Source organism: Podarcis melisellensis (assembly GCF_964234715.1).
Source record: "Podarcis melisellensis genome assembly, chromosome: 11".
Lineage (NCBI taxonomy): Eukaryota > Metazoa > Chordata > Lepidosauria > Squamata > Lacertidae > Podarcis > Podarcis melisellensis.
The window spans coordinates 21825742-21849258 of record NC_138543.1 but is presented as its reverse complement, the minus strand read 5'-3'; the positions used below and the strand labels follow the sequence as shown (position 1 = coordinate 21849258).

The 23517-nt window shown below is 42.0% G+C and overlaps 1 protein-coding gene across 5 annotated transcripts in view; it reads right to left on the bottom strand.

Moving 5' to 3' along the window:
• The window catches only part of TMEM232 (transmembrane protein 232), a 145764-nt gene that overhangs the window by 4001 nt on the left and 118246 nt on the right, over positions 1 to 23517 (bottom strand). For all 5 annotated transcript variants that reach the window (XM_081930573.1, XM_081930572.1, XM_081930569.1 and 2 more), the window contains one exon: positions 2493 to 2586. In XM_081930573.1, coding sequence (XP_081786699.1) covers positions 2493 to 2586 — 94 coding nt within the window. The remainder of the gene's footprint in view (positions 1 to 2492; positions 2587 to 23517) is intronic.

Below are 23517 nucleotides of genomic sequence, written 5' to 3'. Positions count from 1 at the left end.
GTAAGGCAGAAAGTGAGCAACTTGCCCTAGGCAAACCAGTGAGTTAAATTCAGAGCTGAAAGGGGAATTGAAGGTTTTTGGCTCCACAATAAAATTGGACTCTTTTCTCCATCCAACATCCTATTCCCATAAGATTAGAGTCAGAAAGAGAAATGGCTTAACGTAATACTTATAAAGAAGCAGCACTACTACCTTCTACCCCGATTGCTTTGAGGGCTGCCAGATTAAAATTTTAAAAATAAAATATGATGTGGAAATCTCCAATACTTTGAAGCGAAGGAACTCTGAAATAGAGGGTGGCAGCTGCAGGCTCTGGAGCAGTGAGTTCAAACGTGTCTCTTAAAATAAGCAGCACCAGGAAACCCTAAGTGGTTCAGATAGTGGCAAATGTTCTGGGACAAAGTTAGGCTTACGCATACAGTAGGGAACCTATTTAAACTGCAGAATATATAATATCAATATTTAATATACCGGTAGGTCTCTTATTTTCACGTGCCGGTTAAGAAATTTGTAGTGGAAATTAACAAGCATGGTTTCAAAGTCCAATGAAATTGATGCTGAAATTTGGCCTCAATTATGTGTGTGTGTGTGTGTGTGTAATGGTTGAAGTTGAAATTTAATGGCAAAATTCAAATTGTTTTATGGGTTACATGAATGAATAACATTCATATAAAATTTTCTGAATTCTGTTGCAAGTCATCTGTCAAACGCTGCCACATACTGCAACCCCATAGCAGCCGATTGCTTCCAGGTGTCAGTAGTTCTGTAATGTTGATTATTAACACATGTCAGCTGTGAAAGACTGTCAAGTACTGATTTTTCCAACAATGATGGCTATTTCTCCATGCCAGCTGTCAGATACTTCAAAATGTTGAGCCCAGCTACAAAATATTTGGCTGTCAGATGATAGTGCTGAATATACACACCTGGAGAATATTCGGCAAGTACCCTGAGAATATTCACCAATAAAATTTACGGGGGGGGGCACTTTTGAGGATAATTTTGTGAGAATTTATTTTTTTTAGCTCTCAGTGCAAATGTGCAGAAAACTGTGATTAACAAATCACTTAACTGGTTGTGTGAGAATAAGTTTGGACTGCATAGGCCTGAGAGGTGGTTTAATTGCATACACAACAAATTACCTTATAAATTCTAGTGTTAGGGCAGTAATGCTGACCCTTTTAACAAGTTGTGTGAAAGTAACAAGGGCATGTTGCTTATTTTTCACTTCTAAAAATGCGAAGTCTACTAGTGTATCTTTAGCAAATGGCTGTGATACCTGAATACCGTGAACCAGATTTTTTCATCTGCTCAATAAACTAGCATTCTTCCTCTACACTGGAAACAAGGGCACTCTTATTAATATTTTTTAGGATACCCTTTATAGCCCCAAGTGGCTCCCAGGGCACTTTGAGACCGTTGTTATTTTCAGGTGGGATTTAATCACATATTGGCAAATTCAGGTTGTGCAATTAAAGTTGGAGCTCTCAACACAACAAACCCACTCCCCCTGCCACACACACACACACACAGTTGGACTTGTAGCAATAAGGAACGGGGTGGGAAAATGCACTGAAAAAAGCTCATTGCACACAAATTGGAACGAATGCTCATAGCCAATGTCATCTAACCCCTCTGCAAACATATCAAGATAAAGGTTCAATAAGCAGGTCTTCAGGAAGCATCCTTAAAGTGGCTTGCAAAATATCCTCATTATAGAATCATGTGGATCAGAAATTACATGGCGGCCATGCAGAACCAGAATTATTTAAGCTATGATTCCTGTTCTTGTTCTGTGCAGTCAAACCACACAGCTGCTCCCCCCTCCCCCACAAGTGCCCTAAATCAAGAGTGTGGGGTTGAGCAGATAGAAGTCACTCAGTCAGTGATGGAAGAAATATTCCCCAGGAGAAGGGCTTTTTCCAGTGGGAACCATTGCCATTATAAGAGAATAAGGGAGGGACTGATGGTGAGTTCCGGCACCTCTTTTTCTAGAAAAATAGCACTGCCCAGGAGGCAGTTGTTCCAGTGGCTGGGACCTTATTCCAATTTTAAACTGGCTAATAGACAGCTTGCTTGAATGCATGCTTGTCTTTTAGAGACTATTTCAGGGAGCAAAACACTATTGGTGATGGAGAAGATGAGATCACAGCTAGCAGTCATGTTTGGAGAAGCCTTACATGACAAGGAGGGTTGATTCTTGTTATTGTTGCTATGAGCTACCTTGAAGACCCACATGGATATTAGAAAGATGGGATACAAATATCTTAAATAAATAAATATGGGACAATCCTAGGACCTGGATCGAGTTCTAAGAAATATACATAAAATTAATCAGGACTTCAACATGTACACCAGGTCTTTATCAATTTGGTTAGAGTATTAATTAAAAATAGCAGGTTATTATAATGAAGGTCTATAACAGCAAATCCTGGGTGTGTTGTACACAGAATTATACTTAAGCAAATACTTATTTTAATAATTGTTCTTACCTGAGTCTCAATTATTCTCCTTAGAGCTATTTCTGTGCGGGTCAAGTAATCTGGATATGGATATTTTGGTACACCAGCTAGCAAAAGCTCTTCCCTTTAGGAAAGAAATGAGAAAACTGTTAGATTTTAGTTCTGTAACTTTGTAGGAATGCGCCCCCTACAAAAGGACCCTTATGGAAATAATGAATGATGCCAAGTCTCCCATTGGCTTGAAAAATCCTGACAGCAACGGGTTAGGCTTATTTAAGGCCTTTCCGGAAGGTCAGCTTAGAGTTGTCCTGCAGAAGATTTAAATCTGACTTAGGTTTCCACAGCTTTACACTGTTCCATGTAGTTCTTGGTTGCTATGTTCAGTTTTTTAAAAAGCCGTTCTACTCTATTATCACTTATTTATTTCAGCAGTTATGCTTGGCTCTATAATTACGCTGAGTGCAGGTTATAATTATAATCATAAAGATTATTAGATGCTGCAGCTTTGTGACTAAAATAAATCACATGCGCATGGTAGGTGTATTCCGGAGGTCTTCTCCTGCCAAACATGTGCGAGGTGTTTAATTTTCAAAGGGGAAAGGGGAAAAAACCTTAAGCTGCATCTCTGACCATTTGATCCTATGCATTTCTACTCTGAAGTAAGCTCAGTGGGGCTTACTCCCATGAAAGTGCTTACAGGACTACAAACTTAAACATCCAAACCAGAAAAACTAAAGAAGAGATTCAGACAAATAAACCAACATGCAGGGCAAGCAAAAAAGGTTTTGTGCCATCATGTGGACCTCCTCAGGCAGTGTCAGGGGACTGCCATCGGAAAAGGGAAGGGAGGCAGGGGGGCCGTTGGGATAGAGAGAGCCTCCGAAACTCCTGAGGAGCAGTTCCTCTTCCAGCGGTGGGAAAAGCCACACCTCCAGTGGAGAAGAGAGGGAAGGGGCCAGCCAAGCGAGGAAAGGGCTCCAGGATGCTGCTGAGAGCCCCAGCGCCTCACCTCACCAGGCTGGCCAGGAAGGACACGCCACTTCCGTCGCCCAGCTTCCGCAGAGGGGTGAAACCCAAGGAGGGGAGGAGGAGGCTTGGGGTGCCAAAGTTCTTATGTTGGGGGAGAAGCCGGAAGGGGCCACTCCCGGATTCTGCAAGTGACTGAGATGGACATGAACTTGGTAGATCTGAACTGTAAATAGTTTGCACAATAAAACCTGTAAAAGCCAGGTTGGAGTCCTGCCTGGTTACTCACGAGCAACCACCACCAGCATCTGACAGGCAGGAACTTCCAGAAAGCGGGTGCCATCACTGAGAAAGCCCTCTGATCTGTTCCCACCAGCCATGCCTCCGAATGGAGCTCAATACACTTTAGGTCTCTCTTTATTTTCTCAGTGGCCAAGCACAATAATATGGGAGGAGACCATGCTTCAGCTCAGGAGTTGGGAACCTTTTTCATCTTAAGGACTGCAATCCTTCCTGGAGAAACCTGGGCCACATACCAGTGGTGGGTCATACCAGAAGCAAAAGCAAACAGCGCAACCAACATGCCTCTTACCTTTGTATAGTAAGCTACATGCCAGTCACACACAGACAAGCCAGAGGTTTCTGCACACGCACACCATCTAGGCAAGCAAGCAACATCACCACACATTCCAGCCAGGCAAAAGCTTAACAACAACAACAACAACAATTTATTATTTATACCCTGCCCATCTTGGTTGGGTTTCCCCAGCCAAGATGGGCAGCTTCCAACCGAATATTAAAAACACAATACAGCGTTCAACATTGAAAACATCCCTAAACAGGGCTGCCTTCAGGTGTCTTTTAAAAGTAAGATAATTGCTTATTGCCTTGACATCTGACGGGAGGACGTTCCACAGGGCCGGCGCCACTACCAAGAAGGTCCTCTGCCTGGTTCGCTGTAATGTCACTTCTCACAGTGATTTATATCCCACCGTTGTTCCAAGGTGGCATATATAGTTCTCTTTCTCCTTATTTTATCCTCACAACAACCCCATGAGGTATGTTAAGCAGAGAGGCAGTGACAGGCCCAAGGCCACGCAGGGAGCTTCATCACTGAGCGGGGATTTGAACCCCTGGTCTCCCAGATCCTACTCCAATATGCTAACCAGTACGCTATACTAGAGACAGTAAGAGGCAAGGCCAGAGAAGAGGAATAGGTTGGTCCTAAGGGCCTGAGAGAGAGGCTTGGGGGATTCCCCACCCCTGCTTTAGGCATCCTAGCCCCAGGTTGTTTGGGGCTTTAAAGGTAGGCCTTGCTCATCCTAGGGCAGGCATGCCCAGACTCGGCCCTCCAGATGTTTTGGAACTACAGTTCCCATCATCCCTGACCACTGGTCCTGTTAGCTAGGGATGATGGGAGTTGTAGTCCCAAAACACCTGGAGGGCCGAGTTTGGGGATGCCTGTCCTAGGGCTTTGTGCACAGATTACCGTATTTTTCGCTCTATAAGATGCACCAGACCACAAGACGCACCTAGTTTTTGGAGGAGGAAAACAAGAAAAAAAATATTATGAATCTCAGAAGCCAGAACAGCAAGAGGGATCGCTGCACAGTGAAAGCAGCAATCCCTCTCGCTGTTCTGGCTTCTGGGATAGCTACGCAGCCTGAATTCGCTCCATTAGACGCACACAAATTTCCCCTTACTTTTTAGGAGGGAAAAAGTGAGTCTTATGGAGCAAAAAATACGGTACTTGTTTAATCTGCATGAAGAGCCCTGGGGAGAGGTACCACTGCTTCGTCACGTCCATTTTGAAGGGGGAGCCATTTTATTGTATCTTTTATTTTCTGAGTTTGCATTGCACTTTACCCCTCCATGTGTGATAGCAAGATTATAATGATGAAAGCAAAGTAGTTACAGCTGCCGGCCCACTGAGGACGCTTTCATGCCAGTATGGTTCCCCTTTATCACATACACAGCACAACAGGACAAGGACCTATTCCCACCCCCAACTGCATATGAATTGATATGGCTAATCTGACCCAACAACCTAACCCCGCCCCCACAAACACATATAAACAAGTCACACTGCAATTAACTGAATGCAACCAACCAGGCTTGGGACCCCCCAATCTCTCACATGATCAATAAAAATAAATAAATATATAAACAAAGGATCTACCCACATGATGTTGACACAGACCCTACACTAATAACAGGAATTGGACAAAATAACAATACGCCCATCTCTCTCCCTGCCACTCTTCCCCCCCAACTGCAAGATGTCTTTGACAAAAGTGTCTCTCACTATATGTAAACAGGCTGTGAAAAGGGCTGTGAATTAAAAGTGGAGACAATAGATTACCTTTCCCTGTTTATCTTTTTGTTTTGTAACACAAAACAGTTCCATAAAAACTATTTTCACACACACACACACACAGAAAAGAAATCCAAAAGGCTCTGCAGGAAAAAGCTTTTGAATTTTGTCTGCTTTCTTCAACATTCAAGTAAAATCTTTTTTACAGAAAGAGAAGCACTGGAATTAAAACCTAACCCAACACTTGTGTCATGTATGGCATCTGATCTTTCCAGCGTTTCACAGTTTTTGACTACTTGGTTGGTTAAACTCCTTTCAGCCTCTTAGTTCGTGTCAGCTCCCTCTGAATTTTGTGCAATATCATTTCGGCAGGAGAAGCCATCTAAATCGCTTAGCTTTTCCTTGGCATTGATTTTGCGGCACCTGGAGTGCAATCGGCAGTTTGCTAAGTGTGCACACAAAAATAGCTTTGAATTGATTTAAAGTGAGACTGGCAAGCACAAACTGATCCAGTACATCACGACCCATGCATGGAACTAGGGGAGAACTGCAGTATTTCAAGTGAAGCAAAAAAAAGGGGGGGGTCTTTGTATCTCCAGTCAAAACCTCTTCAGGAGTTGCCATTTTAAACAATTAATCCATAAACTTCTGCTTGGTGTTGTAAGTGCACTACTATCACGGATCAACACGAGGGATAAACAACTTCCACATCTATGCTACACTTTCTGCACCTTCCTTATGGAGGGCTTTTCTCCTATCCAAGAGTTAGAATAGGCAGAGCCTATCCTTGACCACTGGGGCTGGGTCCTATGATTGCTATTCCTGACCTAGAAGGAGAAGATGCTACAGCTTCTTCTCATTCCTCACTAAAAATCCGACTTCCTCTCATTCCTCTATCCAGCTTGTGTATCTTTTGTTTTGTACCGGAAAAAAAAGTTATGCAGGCTAAATCTGGTATTGTTTCTCAATGCTGAAAAAGTAGGAAAGCAGTGCAATGTTCAAGAAAACCCAGTCAAATACCAAATCATTTGTTTTATGAGAATAATATAATATAGAAATGGAAACTATAATCATAATTATTCTAAATACTGGTTACTGTCGTGCTAGGGCTACCCTAGGGGCATTGTAGGCCCTCAACATTGTAGGCTCCATGTTTCAGTCTCCTGTTCAAACAAACACAGTTGCACCAGGTCTGAACTGAAACAGTCCCTTTGTTGAGTCACTTGGGTTACTTTCTCAGGTCTCAATGGATTTATCCCACCAGCCAAGTCACCTCTTTACCTTACATTTCCTTAAACCTTGGGCTTCGCAGCATCTGATCTCTTGTAACTTTGAACCCTTTCTTCCTGCTAATGGTTCACATTGGGGATTTAACCATTGCTGTGAGTCGCCTTGCTACCTTCAACTCTTGGCTGATACCTTCACATTCCTCCTCAGATGATTTCCATTCTTCTTCCTCTCTTCCTTCTTCCCCACGAACCCCAGCTGCCTTATATCCCAGACCCATAGACTCCCCTCCACCCTAACACTTTCTCCTTCTGTGCTTCCACTTCCTCATCTGGTCTGAGCCCACCAGAACTTCTTGTTGTCTATCAACTTTCCCCTGGTTTAAATGCATTCCAAGGCTGCTATGTTAAATAAAGAAGTTTAATCAAAATAAACCATTGTGCTTGAATGCATTGTACTTAAAATGCTATGCAGAGAGCTTTACATCAGACAGGAGGTCTGTCTATAGCAAATGCAGTGAGAAGAAGTTGAATGTTTATGTTCAGATTAACTGACATTTCCCAGAAACCCAAGCAGAGATCTCTCTTAGCATGAAATGAAACCTGAGGAGAACTCATTGTCTTTGATGGTCATCAAAGCTCAGTGATGATGAACAAGCAAGATGCTTACATAGGATTTCTCTCTAGACCCAGAGAGAAAAGTCACTGAATTGTATTACTGAACTTAAAGAAGAAGAGACTACACTACTTGTTGTTTAAGAGCAATGTGTCACTGTACTTCGTATTTTGTAACCTTTACTTATAACTGTTTTAAGACTGTTCTGCTGTAAAGCTTTGAAACTCGATTCTTGTGGTGGAGCTCAAATTCATTTCTGCTCTGCACAAAGTCTAGATCAGGGATTCCTTTCGCAGCAACTGTGAACATCAGCAAAAGACTCTTGGACATCCTTATTGTTTGCAACTAGTTCTGTTTCCTTTCTGTTCCTTGTTACACTTTGTTTTCTTAGATAGGCTTTGGGCTTTGTTTTTGTCAAATACATTTGTTGTTTCTTTCATGCTGGAATCTTTCTAATGATCTCAATTCCACACCATCAACTAGTATATTTTATGCTTCTAGTTTCTGGATTCAGATACCTGATTGTTTCATCTGGGCTTGCGCCTGCAGATTAATGCTTCCCTGAGCCCCTCGTGATTCCTTGTTGTAGCTGAATTTCACTGTATGAGAGTGTGTTTTTTTCCCCTTAATACCAAGAGATGTGCTGAATTGTAATTTTTTAATTTCAAGGAAGGACTTGATATTGACTTCCTGCTAGGCTGGTAATTGAAGTCATTTTATTTATGTTGAAAGTGTCAGATAATAACTCCTTCAATCTGTACTACGGCACTATGCATACACAGTATGAGGCTAATGTACATTAAACAATATGGGGGTGATGAGGCTTGACATCGCCTAATGTAAAGTGATGCATGCCTCACTACTAATATTGCATTTTTAAAATAAATAAATAAATTACAGTTTGCTTTTAATGGACAGGAGCAGATAGCTGCAACCCATGGCATTTTTGTCACTAAACCTTGCATAAAACAGCCCATAAGTAATAAGCTACTGAAGCATTGCTAACTTTTCTGCAATTTCCCACATGGTCTACCACTGGGAAATGCTATTTAGGTCACAATACCTGATACCAGCACTGTCATGTTTACCTCAGCCTTAATTGCAGGTTCAATTGTTTCCCAGCTGCATCTTAGCTTTTATGGGACTCTGGTTAGCTAAAGGCTTTCACTATACAGAAGTGCCTTGCAGAGGTTTCTGCCTATTTGAGAATGGGCTGGTCCTATGCGCTGTCAGTAAAAGACCTTTACAAACGTATATTGCTCTTTTGCTCTTAAGTCCTTGTTGTCCAGTATCTTGCAACCAGGGGTGGAGTAAGGGGGGTGTGGTGGGTTCAGGCCGCCCCAGGTGTCAGCACTGAGGGGGGTGACAAAATGCCAGGTGGCACTCACTGTGGGGCCTGCAGTGCACCCAAGCCACGCATCTCTCCTGCCCAAACGGTCTGCCCGCTGCCTCCTCCCCCCCCCAGCTGTAGGGTGGCTAAGTGGGAGGAGGCAGGCATATTACAGAGGCCCTGCGGTGTACCCCATCCCTATGGGCAGCTCACCCTGCCCTCGCCCAGTCCCTATGGGCGACTCACCCCGCCCCTGGGCACACCGCCCCAGGCACCCGAGCAGCTTCCTTCACCACTGTTTGCAACTCTTCCTTCTAAAATAAAGGTAAAGGTAAAGGGACCCCTGACCATTAGGTCCAGTCATGGCCGACTCGGGTTGCGGCGCTCATCTTGCTTTATTGGCCGAGGGAGCCGGTGTACAGCTTCCGGCTCATGTGGCCAGCATGACTAAGCCGCTTCTGGCGAACCAGAGCAGTGCACGGAAACACCATTTACCTTCCCGCCGGAGCGGTACCCATTTATCCACTTGCACTTTGATGTGCTTTCGAACTGCTAGGTTGGCAGGAGCAGGGACCGAGCAACAGGAGCTCACCCCATCACAGGGATTCGAACCGCCGACCTTCTGATCGGCACGTCCTAGGCTCTGTGGTTTAACGCACAGCGCCACCTGCATCCCATCCTTCTAATAAAGTGGCTTCTATTGTTTGTTTGTTGTCTAGACAGCCTAGGGACCTCCATACACATTGCCAGGCTTGCTCCCCAGGGAGGTTACTTAGGTGCTGCTAACACAGCGACGTCACCCCCAGAAGCACACTCCATTGTGTCTTGAGACAGACAGATGCCAACACTTTCATATTTGTTACAGACTGTGAAAAAACAGGACAGTAATTTCAATGGAAAGCATCAGAACAACTTTAAAAAATTTATTGTATTCACAGTGTGATCTCTATTCAGCCAACATATTTCAACTTCTTAGTTTAACGATGTTAAATTCAAATGGATTTTTAGCGTCTTAAATCTTTAAGTGCACTTTCCTGAACTTTTGCTGACTGATGGCAGGTTTGGACCTTTTCAGCCTGAATTTTCTATATGTGTGGCACTAAGCAATGCCCTATGTACAGCCTGGTCCAGAAAAAGCTACAGTGTGATTATTCTGAGCAAGTGCCTCAATTCTTAAATGTGCCAAATCCATTTAGTTCAATGGAACTAAAACTGAACTGCTACATTTTCCAAGTTTCAAATGTAGCATTCATTTCCTAATTTCTTAGTACAAATATAAAGGATTTTCAAGGGCATGCAAATATTGTAGACAAACAGTTTTCAGCCCCTTAGAGGAAAATTGTTCTGATATGACTTTGTCTATTTAGTTTTACCCAGTAGAATACAGGATCCTTCCCATTTCTTTGCAAATTGTGAGTAGCTGCTGCTACAGGGAATGTGAAATACAAGAATTTGTATCTTCAATTGTTGCTTCATAGATCAAGAAGTTCCCATTATCAGTTTAGGGATATGTGATCTGTTTTGTTCTTACAGGTATTTCCCCTGAGCAGCAGGTTGGTGATTTACTGATGGCTGGAGAGAATCAATTCTCAGGGTCTTGCACTCACTTTAGAGAAGACCGTCCTTATCAAAATGGTATTCTCCTTTTCTGCAAAACCATTTAATCTTTCTTGACATGAAAACATGGATATTTAGCCTTCTGTGGCCCCTAACAAGTGTGTTCACATCTTACGGTGCAGTGATATCCTCACATTACACTAACTAGACAAGGTCAAGGATAGGGCTGCAGCTAGCTGAACGTCCAAATAATATTGGGGTTGTGAAGTTAAGACTACAATGGTTTCATTATACCAATAAAACTTTAAGTCAACTGCTAACACTATGGTGGCATCGATATAACAATTGCACTCATGTTGGCATAACTGATAAGGCTATCAATGGATGCTACCTAAGATGACTTCATCAGAGGCCTTTTCTTGTGTGCCCCAGACAAGGAAAACGTAGCAGGTTGGCGGAGAGTGGTGAGCTTTCAATGTTGGGGCCTAGACTTTGGAATGCCCTTCCCAGAAAAGCTCACATGCCATCTTCCTTGATGCCATTTCTGTGGCAGGCAAAGACCTGTTTGTTTTCTCAGTTTTATCTCTGCTGTGGTGTTTCACATTTTAGGACACTCACCGTTTCCCAGTTGGGTGTTGATTGCAGATCATCACTGTCCGCCTCCTTCCTGGCAGCTGGACCCCATGGTTGCTGGCTGATGGGGAATTCCCCTGGCTGTCACAGCCATGGGGGCGTGACTGCCTGGCCAGTAAGCTGGGCTCAAATGGGCCAATCAGGGCCCAAGTTATGGGGAAATTTATTGCTGGCCAGCCGGGCAAGAACACATAAAAGGCCGACTGCATGTGGCCTTTGCAGCAGTCAGCTGAAGATCAACAATTTTGTTGGTATTTTTCAATGAAGAACAAACAGATTTGCCCCTTAAATATAAAGCAGAAAGTGAACGTACTACTCCCACAAATAATTAGGTATCAAATTAAGTAGGTGGGGATGATGAAGAAACTCATACTTAAAAACATGATGAATGGTTCGTCACTAAGGAATACAATTAGCTGATGCAGATTTTATTCCAAGCATTGTTCCGATTAATGGGCTAAACTGTGATAAACAAATGCTTATACAATAACCACATTTTCGGCTTTGTTGGGCAGGAATAATAAGTAATCGTGCTGCATAATAACAAAAGGTGCAGCTCAAGAAACACTGGCACTCTTTAACCTCCTCTGATGCAAACGGGGCTTGCAATGAACAGGAACTGGGCTATAGCATGCCTTTGTAGGTTGTAACTTCCTGCTGCAATCCTTTGCTTGTGAGTAGAAGTTAGGTGCGTATTCTCGCCAAATTCTAAAAATATGCCTGCATGTATGTTGTAAAGAATGTAAGAAAAATCACACATAAAAAAATAAGGGCCTTAAAACTACACTGCAGTGTCTTCAACATTAAAAACCCTCATTAAAAAATTAAATGTTTTCACTTCTAGCTACACATCTGTGCTTATTTCAGGATATAATTTAGCTTTATGCCGCAGCAAACTGGGATTCACCATACAGGATTTGTACTTTTTGCTTTCCTGCTGAAAACTTCCACAGGTATGACAGATTGACCAGGGTGAAGTCCTATTGTATCCCCAGTGCTATTTAATATGTACATGAAGCTGCTGGAAGAGATCATTAGGAGTTTTGGGATAAGATGCCACCAGCTCTGTTTCTCCATAACACCTGAGTCAGGAGAAGCTGGGCAGACCCTGAACTGTTGCCTGGGCACAGCGGTGGGATGGATGAGGGAAAGTACTCTGAGCTTGAATCTTGGAAAGGCAGAGGCACTGTGAGAGAGTAGTCCCCATGTCCAAGAAATTAGACACTGGAGACTCAGGTAGCCTCAGGGGCTAAAAGTGCCTTTCACCTGCTTATCTTCTTGCTTTGATTAAAGGATATGGAAACCAAGCCTTAGGAGGAATGGTTGAGAGAACTGGGTATGTTTAGCCTGGAAAAGAGGAGCCTGAGAGGAGATATGATCTTCAAATATCTCAAGGGCTGTCACATGGAGGATGGAGCTAGCTTGTTTTCTCCTGCTCCAATGGGTAGGACCCGAAGTAATGACCTCATTACACGAAAGGAGATTCCAACTAAACATCAAGAAGAACTTTCAGACAGTAAGAGCTGTTTTGACAGTGGAACAGCCTCCCACTAGATGTGATGGACTCTCCTTCCTCAGAGTTTTTAAGCAGAGGTTGGATGGCCACCTGTCATGCATGATCTAGTTGAGTTTCCTGCATTGCAGGACTGAACAATTCTATGCTTCTATGATTCTAAGCTGAAAAGGTCACTTAAAACCTGCAAATGTTCCAGGGAAGATTTGGGAGCCAAGTTAGCACATGTTATGGCCATTCCATTCCATTTTCCCTGGCACAGTTGTTGCTTCATGGTAAAGCTTCTTCTTCACAATTCAAGAGCAGTACAAATATTGTCGCTATCTTTTCCAAGGAGCAAAGAATAAAGAAGCAGAGACCCATTTGCAAGTCTAAAGAGATCCGAACAGCAATTGCTACCCGCTTTATATTGCTTTTGGACATCTTCCTTTCGAAAACTTCTTGAAAAATGGATATCTGAGTTTTTCTACATTAATGTCATTGTCATGCACTATTCACTTAAGTATATATTTGCATCTAAATCCTATGACTACTCACGAGCAGCCTCACTAATATCCAAGGGATTATTTGCAAATGAGTAATTTCTGGCTTGCTTTAAACAGTATGTGCTTTTCTCTTTTAGAGACAGAATAATCTTTGGGGGGGGGGTGTCACAGAAACTGGTTAAAAAACAAGCATACCAAAAAGCATGCTTTCATTTCCTTCGGGATAGATTTTCCAATGCAAAAATGACACTTTAGGCTGCAATTCTTTAACCATTTACATGGGAGTAAGCAGCAGTGAACACACTGAAGGACTGCACTGTTAAAACGACTAGCTCTATTTGTAAATCGATGGAAATTACTGCATAAACTGTCCCCATTCCACCATTTCTTTCAAAGCCAGTCTTTGTATCAATGGGCATTTATATAACTCCCACTGAACTTTACACAGACTGCAGTCACTGAGATAATGATTGCACCCTTGAATTAAAATCTAGAGCAGCCTTCCCTAACATGGTGCCATCCAGATGTTTTAGACGACAACTCCCATCAAGCCCAGACAGCATCACTGTGTCTATAAAGCTGGCATCTGACACCCACTTACCTAGGATAAAGGTCCACTGAACTCAATAGGCTTTACTTCTGAGTATGTATAGAAGCCCACTAAAAACCTCTGAAGGCAGATGATTATAAATGCAAATACATTTACACAGAATGTGGACACACCAAACAAATGACAGAGATTGACACTGTATCCTGAGCTGGTTTTCACTCGTCTCCCCCATAACCACCTGTCCAAATAATGAACATTCACACAAAACCAATAAGTCCTGGAATACAATCACATAATAGCTGAGTTGGAAGGGACCGAGGATCATCTAGTCTAACCCAACGTGGGAGGGTCAAAACTTATACTAAATTAAGTGTGAGCACATTTAGTGTTTCTGGGTAATTAGTTCTCCCCCCTCCAAAAAAAAAGGCAGTAATGAGGGGGAACAGGACTGGGAATGTGGTGTTTATGGAAGGGCCACAACCATTTCCTCCCACACAACAGCTCCAGTGCTATTTTTCTAGAAAAAGATGTGCCAGAACTTACCATGAGCACCTCCCTTATTCTCTTATAATGGCAATGACACCCACATGAGAGGTGCTGGAACTGATTTCCAGTGAGTTCCGGTGGGGGAAAAGCCCTGCACAGCCCCATCAAAAAATCCCCTCAAAGCTTCTCTTTGCCCCAGGTGAAAGCAGCCAGGGTTCCATGTCTTGTTGGCCACTAGAATGCCAAGCAAAGTAAGAAGAGATAGTACCATGCAACAAGTATGCTTCCAATACACCTATGCAACCTTGGGGTTGCAGGACCTCTTAGCCAAAAGGCTGCCTAGATGCCCTAAAAACAGCACCAGCACAATTTTCAGAGTTGAACCAAGCCACCAGTGTAAAATCAGCAGCTGTTGTACTGCATTGGTACAGACAGAATCCTTGCACCTGATCCACAGTGCTTCATCAATGAATCACAAAGGATAGATTAGATAGATAGATAGATAGATAGATAGATAGATAGATAGATAGATAGATAGATGGATGATAGATAGATAGATAAAGGTAAAGGTACCCCTGCCCGTACGGGCCAGTCTTGACAGACTCTGGGGTTGTGCGCCCATCTCACTTAAGAGGCCAGGGGCCAGCGCTGTCCGGAGACACTTCCGGGTCACATGGCCAGTGTGACATCGCTGCTCTGGCGAGCCAGAGCTGCACACGGAAACGCCGTTTACCTTCCCGCTGGTAAGCGGTCCCTATTTATGTACTTGCACCCGGAGGTGCTTTCGAACTGCTAGGTTGGCAGGCGCTGGGACAGAGCAGCGGGAGCGCACCCCGCAGCAGGGATTCGAACCGCCGACCTTTCGATCAGCAAGTCCTAGGCGCTGAGGCTTTAACCCACAGCGCCACCTGTGTCCCGATAGATAGATGATAGATAGATAGATAGATAGATAGATAGATAGATAGATAGATGATAGATATAGATAGATGATAGATAGATAGATAGATAGATGATATAGATAGATAGATAGATAGATAGATAGATAGATAGATAGATAGATAGATGATAGATAGATAGATGATAGATATAGATGATAGATATAGATATAGATAGATGATAGATAGATAGATAGATAATAGAAAGATACTATTCTATAAGCAATTAAATTACACATGATGCACAACTGAGCCGACAGATTATTTGTCACGTTTGGGGGAGTATGTATGTAATAACTCCATTCTTCCTATTCTCCCCCCCCCCCTTTGATGCCTTTAACATTCCCTTCATGAACTGTTTTCAAACTTTCCTATAATAGAATTTGCTTTTCCTCTACCAGGCAGGTGCTAACATGGTCTTCAAAAATGCCATTAAACAGATACAATTGAAATTCACAGTCTTGCTTTCAAACAACCCTATTTGAATGCAGCTCCCACCCTTTCCTCTTCCTCCTTAGACAAATCTTCCTATTGCTGTAATTTAAAAAGTCTCCTTGCAGACACAAAAATGGAATTTTGCATTCTGTTTTGAAGCAAGGCACAGAATTAATTATTCTGTGCTCAGATTAAAATGTCTTTATTTACACAATTTATGGGACGTGGCAGAGACTATAAAGATCTTGGCGTAATGTAAGATTTGGAGAACACATTTCACACTCTGTTGTTTATTCATGCTACACTTCCACCGAATGTGAAATAAAACACCATTCAAACTGGCAAAAACAACAACACCCCGATGCTAGATTGTCTCTCCCCCACTCCCAATGTAAGTACTGTAACTTACTTGATAAAACTGCATCATAGGCTGTATCCAAATGAATTATTATTTCGTGGACAGGCAGAGTCCCCCAAAACCCTGGGCAGCCCCCGTGTGGAATAACGACTCAGGACAATGTGCTAAGGGATTAAAATTGGCCACAACTTTATTATGTTTCAGATGTGGGTAGACCTTGGCTCAGGCATTGGGCAATTATCCCTCCCAGTCCCCCACCGGGGATCTGGGGAACATCAGGGTTATCCAGAGTGTGTGGGGGTGTGTGGGCTGGCTCTGGAGAACATATGTTCAAGCAGAGGAAGCCTGCCACCATTATGCCGCCGTCGCAGGGGAGAGCAATGACAACCTCTCAGCGTACGGCCAAAGCCTCCCCTCAAAAAACCCCTTTAACGGGGAACCCTGGTATTGCCGCCACAAAGAGAAGGGGGGCATGAGTCACCGCTACATGCCCACCCCCAATTTAGGGAAGATAGACTAGAGGATTCCGCCCAAGGCCTGATACCGCCAAAGTTGTGACGTTATGCTACGGGAAAAGCAACCCTGCCAATGCAGGAGAATTTCTTTCCGGCCCTTCAACAGCGACCCTGACGTAGCAGCACCCGTGTACCTGTGAAGAAAAGGTTAACCTGCAAAAGAAGTCTTAACTGAGGGTGGGTGGGGTGGGAGAAGCTCTGGAGCCAACTGACGATTCCCAGGTAAGATCCTCCCCCTATTGTGTGGGCAGGGTGGTCCCTCCCCCTACCTGGCCTGATCACCTTGGCAACGCCTCCCCAGGAGGGATTGGGCAACTGGCTGAGGTGGGCTGAGACCTCCAGGTATCCCACCTGGGGAAGGTGAAGCCAAGCGTGTGCTAATGGTGCTGCATAGGGGTCCAGGGGGCTGTGCACGACCACGCAAAGGGCGCCCCATTTAATGTGGGGAGCGGTCATTATTATTATTATTATTTTCTCACATTACAAAGCAGGAAGAAATAATATTTTCTAACTATAACATTTTCACACATTTGATTAAGAAATTATTTTTAGCAGAAGTATGTAATTTTTGTGGGGTAAAGGAGGTTGCCAATGATCTTATACAGTGGTACCTCGGGTTACATACGCTTCAGGTTACATACGCTTCAGGTTACAGACTACGCTAACCCAGAAATAGTACTTCAGGTTAAGAACTTTGCTTCAGGATGAGAACAGAAATCGTACTCCAGCGGTGCGGCGGCAGCAAGAGGCCCCATTAGCTAAAGTGGTAATTCAGGTTAAGAACAGTTTCAGGTTAAGAACGGACCTCTGGAATGAATTAACCCGAGGTACCACTGTACTGAACTTCCTTTGGTATGCAAACATATTTGATTACAGAAGCTTGAACACTTGTGCATCTCTACCAACAGAACCAGGACTATTAAAGATCATCAGCAACTGCTTTGTTTCACATGCTTTTGAAGCAGAACATGCATTTCTCTGCTGCATGTAAATGATCTTTCAGAAGCGTGCAACAGAATAAATAGCATGAATTGCTATGGATCCCCTGGTATCTTGTAAATAAACATAATAACCTGCATAAGAATATCTGTTAAAACTGTAATTTGTGAATATGAATGTATTGGAAGCAATATCTGAGCCCCTTTTCTGTAAAATAGCTGTGATACTATACAAACAATAGCCGCTGCCATGCACATAAAAAAACCAGGATAGGCAACTCTCTCCCTTGAACTGAGATCAAAAAGACTAAAATATATCTGGCGGTTTCTGAGATCTTATGAGCACAGTTCTTTTAACTTGTTCATTTTAACTTGTTCGTTAACAGCAAGAAGGTATACAGTGACGGACAGTACATCCACAAAAGCTAGCTGGCGGAGCAAGTAATCTGGTATTTCTGCATACACTCTCACACAAATAGGTCTCTCCACTCTCCATCAAGGCAATAAGAGAGAGAGATGTTAGCACAACAACATATTCCACCCAAACAAACAAAAAAACCCTGAGGACAGCACAGAGCAGGACCAGAGAAGGCTGTCACCTGGGAAGGTGAGAAGAAGAAGAGGAGGAGGAGGAGGAGGAGTTTGGATTTGATATCCCGCTTTATCACTACCCTAAGGAGTCTCAAAGCGACTAACATTCTCCTTTTCCCTTCCTCCCCCACAACAAACACTCTGTGAGGTGCGTGGGGCTGAGAGACTTCAGAGAAGTGTGACTAGCCCAAGGTCACCCAGCAGCTGCATGTGGAGGAGCGGGGAAGCGAACCCGGTTCACCAGATTACGAGTCTACCACTCTTAACCACTACACCACACTGGCTCTCATGCGAGATTCCTACAGATAAAAGAAAGACACCTACAGGCTGCATTAGTCCCCACCCAAACCCAACTCTGCTCTAGACCATCAAGCAACAAAAAGAGTACTGTGGCACCTTAAAGTTTAACCAATTTAATATGGCAATTCCTCTCCATCAGATGCATGCAATGTAACTCTAAACTGTAAGACATATTTATATATGGTTGGGTAGTAGAATGGCAGGGAGTTAGGTCAGTGAGTAGATTTTATTGTACCTGGCATGGATTAAGACACTGCTTTGTATTTTCTCTGAAGCAAAAATGACATGGACAAGAATTGACCAAATTTGGGTTACTAGTAGCCTGGCGCCAAGAATTAAAAAAACAGAAATCTGCCCAAAAACCTGCTCCGACCATAACGCGGTAAAGATGGAGATGAAATTGACAACAACTGGATCCTTTAGATGGAGAATGAATGACACCCTATTTAGAGATGAAGAGATTTATAAGAAGGCCCAAAAAACATTGAAAGATTACTTTGAGATAAATCTGAGAACAGAAGTGGAGAAAAGAACAGTCTGGGACGCTAGCAAGGCCGTGATGCGTGGTTTCCTAATTCAACAGAACTCCATAAAGAGGAAAAAACAAAATGAGAAGAAAGAAAAATTTTTGGAAAAAATGAAAGAAGGAGAAAAGAAATTGAGATCTAAACCAAAGTCTCAAGAGATTTTGAGAGAAATAAAGTATTATCAGATGCAATATATGGAACTGATGAATCAAGAAATAGAATGGAAAATAAAGCAAATGAGACAAAAAACATTTGAATCGGCAGACAAATGTGGGAAACTTCTGTCATGGCAACTGAAAAAGAGGCAAAAATTGAACACTGTGACATGTCTTGAAGTGGATGGAAAAATCATCCACAAGCCGAATGAGATAAGTAATTGTTTTCAAAGTTTTTTTAAGAAATTGTATGCACAAGGGCCAGTAAATGAACAAGAAATAGAAGAATTTATTAAAAAACATGGATTACCAAAAATTTCAGAACAAAGCAAAATGATCCTGAATGAGAAAATTACAGAACAAGAAATAGAGGGTGCCATTCAGAACATGCAATTGGGGAAATCACCAGGACCAGATGGTTTGACTGCTAGATACTATAAAGCGTTGAAGGAATGGTTAATACAACCACTGAAGGAAGTATGCAATGAAATTTTGGAGGGGAAAAAGGCTCCCGAATCGTGGAAAGAGGCATTTATCTCACTTATACCGAAAACAGAGACTGAGAAGAACCAGGTTAGGAACTACCGCCCTATATCATTACTGAATGTGGATTATAAAATTTTTGCAGACATTTTGGCAAAAAGATTTAAGAGAGTGCTGTTAGGGGAGATTCACAAGGACCAGACAGGCTTTCTCCCAGGGAGACAGTTGTCAGACAATGTGAGGAACATTATAGACATTTTGGAGTTACTAGAGGTGGATATTAATAGGAAAGCTGTTTTGATTTTTGTGGATGCGGAGAAAGCCTTTGACAACATTTGCTGGAGCTTTATGAAGAAGAATCTCCAAGGGATGGGGGTAGGCCAAGGTTTTGAAAACGGTATAGGTGCAATATATTCTAAACAAAAAGCAAAGCTAATTGTAAACAATGTGGTAACGGAGGAAATACCAATAGAAAAAGGTACACGACAGGGATGCCCAATATCCCCTTTGCTTTTTATATCAGTCCTGGAGGTTTTGTTAAATATGATTAGAAGGGACCAGTTGGTTAAAGGTATTCAGGTCGGAGTCAAAAATTACACATTAAGGGCATTTGCAGATGACCTAGTGTTAACTTTGCAACAGCCAGACACTAGTACCAAAAGAGTACTAGAATTAATTGAGACATTTGGACAAGTAGCAGGATTTAAATTGAACAAACAGAAAACGAAAGTGTTGGGGGAAAATTTAACAATGGAAGAAAGAGAGAGATTTCAGAGTGAAACAGGGTTGGAAATAACAAAAAAAGTGAAATACCTGGGGGTGAACTTAACATCTAAGAATGTGAACTTATTTAAAGACAATTATGAAAAGTGTTGGACAGAAGTAAAGAAAGATCTAGAAATATGGTCTAGACTGAGACTTTCCTTGTCAGGCCGAATTGCTGTCATCAAGATGAATGTATTGCCTAGAATGTTATTTTTATTTCAGACGTTACAGATTTTGGACAAGATGGACTGCTTCAAGAAGTGGCAGAAAGACATATCTAAATTTGTCTGGCAGGGCAAAAAGTCCAGAATAAAATTTAAGATTTTAACTGACGCAAAAGATAGAGGGGGCTTCGCCCTGCCGGACTTAAGACTCTATTATGAATCAGCAGCTTTTTGCTGGCTGAAACATTGGCTACTTCTTGAAGATACAGACATTCTGGACTTGGAAGGGTATGATAATAACTTCGGTTGGCATGCATATTTATGGTATGACAAGGTAAAGGTGTATAAAAGTTTCAAAAACCATATTGTTAGGAAAGCATTATACAATGTTTGGATTCGATATAAAGACTTGTTGGAAAGTAAAACTCCCAGGTGGTTGTCACCAATGGAAGCTAAGGCGGTGAAAAAACTTAATATGGATTCTAAATGGCCAAAATACTGTGAAATCCTAGAACAAGATGGTGAGAAGCTTAAACTTCAGAGTTATGAGAAATTAAAGTTCAAAGTTCGAGATTGGTTACATTACCATCAGATAAATGAGACATTTAAGCAGGACAGGAAAATAGGATTTCAGATGGAGAGGTCAAAGTTAGAAACAGAATTGTTAGAACCCAATACTAAGAATCTGTCTAGAATGTATAACTTGCTGTTGAAATGGAATACACAGGATGAAACGGTGAAATCAGCTATGATTAAATGGGCACAGGATTTCGGTCATGACATTATGTTTGCTGACTGGGAACAGTTATGGACCACTGGTGTTAAGTTTACGGCATGTAATGCCTTAAAAGAGAACATAATGAAAATGATTTACAGGTGGTACATGACCCCAGTCAAGCTTGCAAAAATTTACCATTTGCCCAATAATAAATGCTGGAAATGTAATGAGACTGAAGGTACCTTTTATCACCTTTGGTGGACCTGCCCAAAGATTAAAGCCTTTTGGGAAATGATCTATAATGAAATTAAGAAAGTCCTTAAGTGGACGTTTCCTAAGAAACCTGAGGCTTTTCTCTTGGGCATGGTTGGCCAATTGGTGCCAAAGAAGGATAGGACATTTTTTATGTATGCTACTACAGCAGCAAGAATTCTTCTGGCAAAGTATTGGAAGATGCAAGAACTACCTACTCTGGAAGAATGGCAGACAAAGGTGACAGACTTTATGGGATTGGCAGAGATGACCGGCAGAATCCGCGACCAGGGGAAAGAGACAGTGGAAGAGGACTGGAAGAAATTCAAAATATATTTAAAAAATTGTTGTAAAATTGAGGAGTGTTAAGATGTCAAGGGGTAAGAACTAGAGAATTACAGCTGTAACTAATAAGTTTAAGGATAATTAATAGAAGGGAACTAGTAGATAAACTGACTAATGGGTTGCTAAAGAACTGTAAAACAAGGATGCAGTGAAAGGGAGGTATGGGGAAGTTGGAGGAAAGAAGGTGTATGAAAATAACATTATGATTTAAATATTTTGTATGTATTTGTTTTTTGTTTTGTTTGTGTGTTTTTACTATGTGTTTAAAAAATGAATAAAAATTATTTTAAAAAAAGACACTGCTTTGTAAACAAGAATTTACAAAAAAAAATAGTTAATACTGTACAAAGTTTTCCTTTAAAAATGGTTTTCTCTCTTTTCTCTCTCTGTGAAACAGCAGATTAGGGAGTCCTCGTTAGGCATATAATTTTACCACCAACACAGTTTTGCTTCTTAGCTATCTATTTATATACACCTACTGTCTATTATCATCACTGTTATTGAATAGTTCATTATGATTAACTAAGACAGGTGCTTTAATTTTGAATATAAGAAGCCAGACGAATGCATTTAATACACCACCTTAGACCTCAGTTGCATGAGAAGATGGTTGTGCAATGCTTTCAGTTTGAACTAGAGACATAGCCTGAATTACCTTAATTGCACTGACCTTCTAAGACGTTTCTATTTGTAGTATTGTGGTATTGTCACATGCATTCATGAATCTCCTATTTCAAAATATTCCAACACTGTAGATTGTAGGGTTATTTTACCTCAAGTGGTCTTTCAGGAAGAGTCATGACCTCAGATTATAAACTGGATTCCTAATTCATTAGGGTAAAGGCAGTGCTTTTTTTCTAAAAAAATGTTTAGGGGTACTCTCATTTTCCCAGGCATATTGAAATACTGCCCCTCAATGAGGCCAAACTTAGATTCACAAAATGTTTAGGGGTATGTGAAAAAAGGTATTTATCATCATTTGAATTTATTAACAGCCAACTAGGGTTTAAATTTCTACTCAGCCATGAAGCTCACTTGGCCAATCTAGGTGAGTCATGATCTCTCGACTGGGTTGCTGTGATGGAGGAGCCACCCTGAGCTATTTAGATGAAGGATGAAACAAAATGAATGAAATCATATCAACATGCTGGCTTTCTAACAATGTATAGTTTAGATTATAAGATGGCCATGTTAAGAATGTTAGGATTGTCCTACTCACATGTAGAACCCTGGCAGAGACACATGCCTGACTGGCATGTTCTCTCCCTCCTGGTCGGTCATTCGGGAGCTTCAAAAGCTTTCTCCAGCCCGCATAACAAACTCAGTAGCACAGCATTTTGGCTAATCTACTTTCTTTACATATAATACACTCGAAGCATTCTGACTCAGCTCCTTCCTCTTTCTCGTCAGACAGCAAAGAGAAAGAACAAAGGACAATAGTCCCGCATCACAGAACACAGTAACACAAACATCCTGTCTCCGTCACTTCCCACACTGTGGAATGAAAACATACACCGCCATGTGATAGAAAACAATCCCATGACTGCAAGCACGGAGCAAGAATCCTAACAAAGAATTTATCATTAAAAGCAACTGTTAGTGTCAAGAATCTTCACAACTGTGTATGGAATGGATCCAAAGAGCCACAGAATTAATTCCTTGAGTGACGGGTGTTTTGGACACATGCTTCTCAAACAGTAACCCTCCATATAAATTTAATAGCCCCATAACTGTCATATGATGATGGAAAGTCCTGGCTGCCATGCTACTGTTGAAGACACAGTCATGAACCCTGACAGAAGAAAAGGTGACAACTCTATTCATAGGAGAATGAAGGGTGGGGGGACTGCAGTTCTCTGGGACAACAGAATGTGCAGGAGGCAAGAGACAGAGAAGTA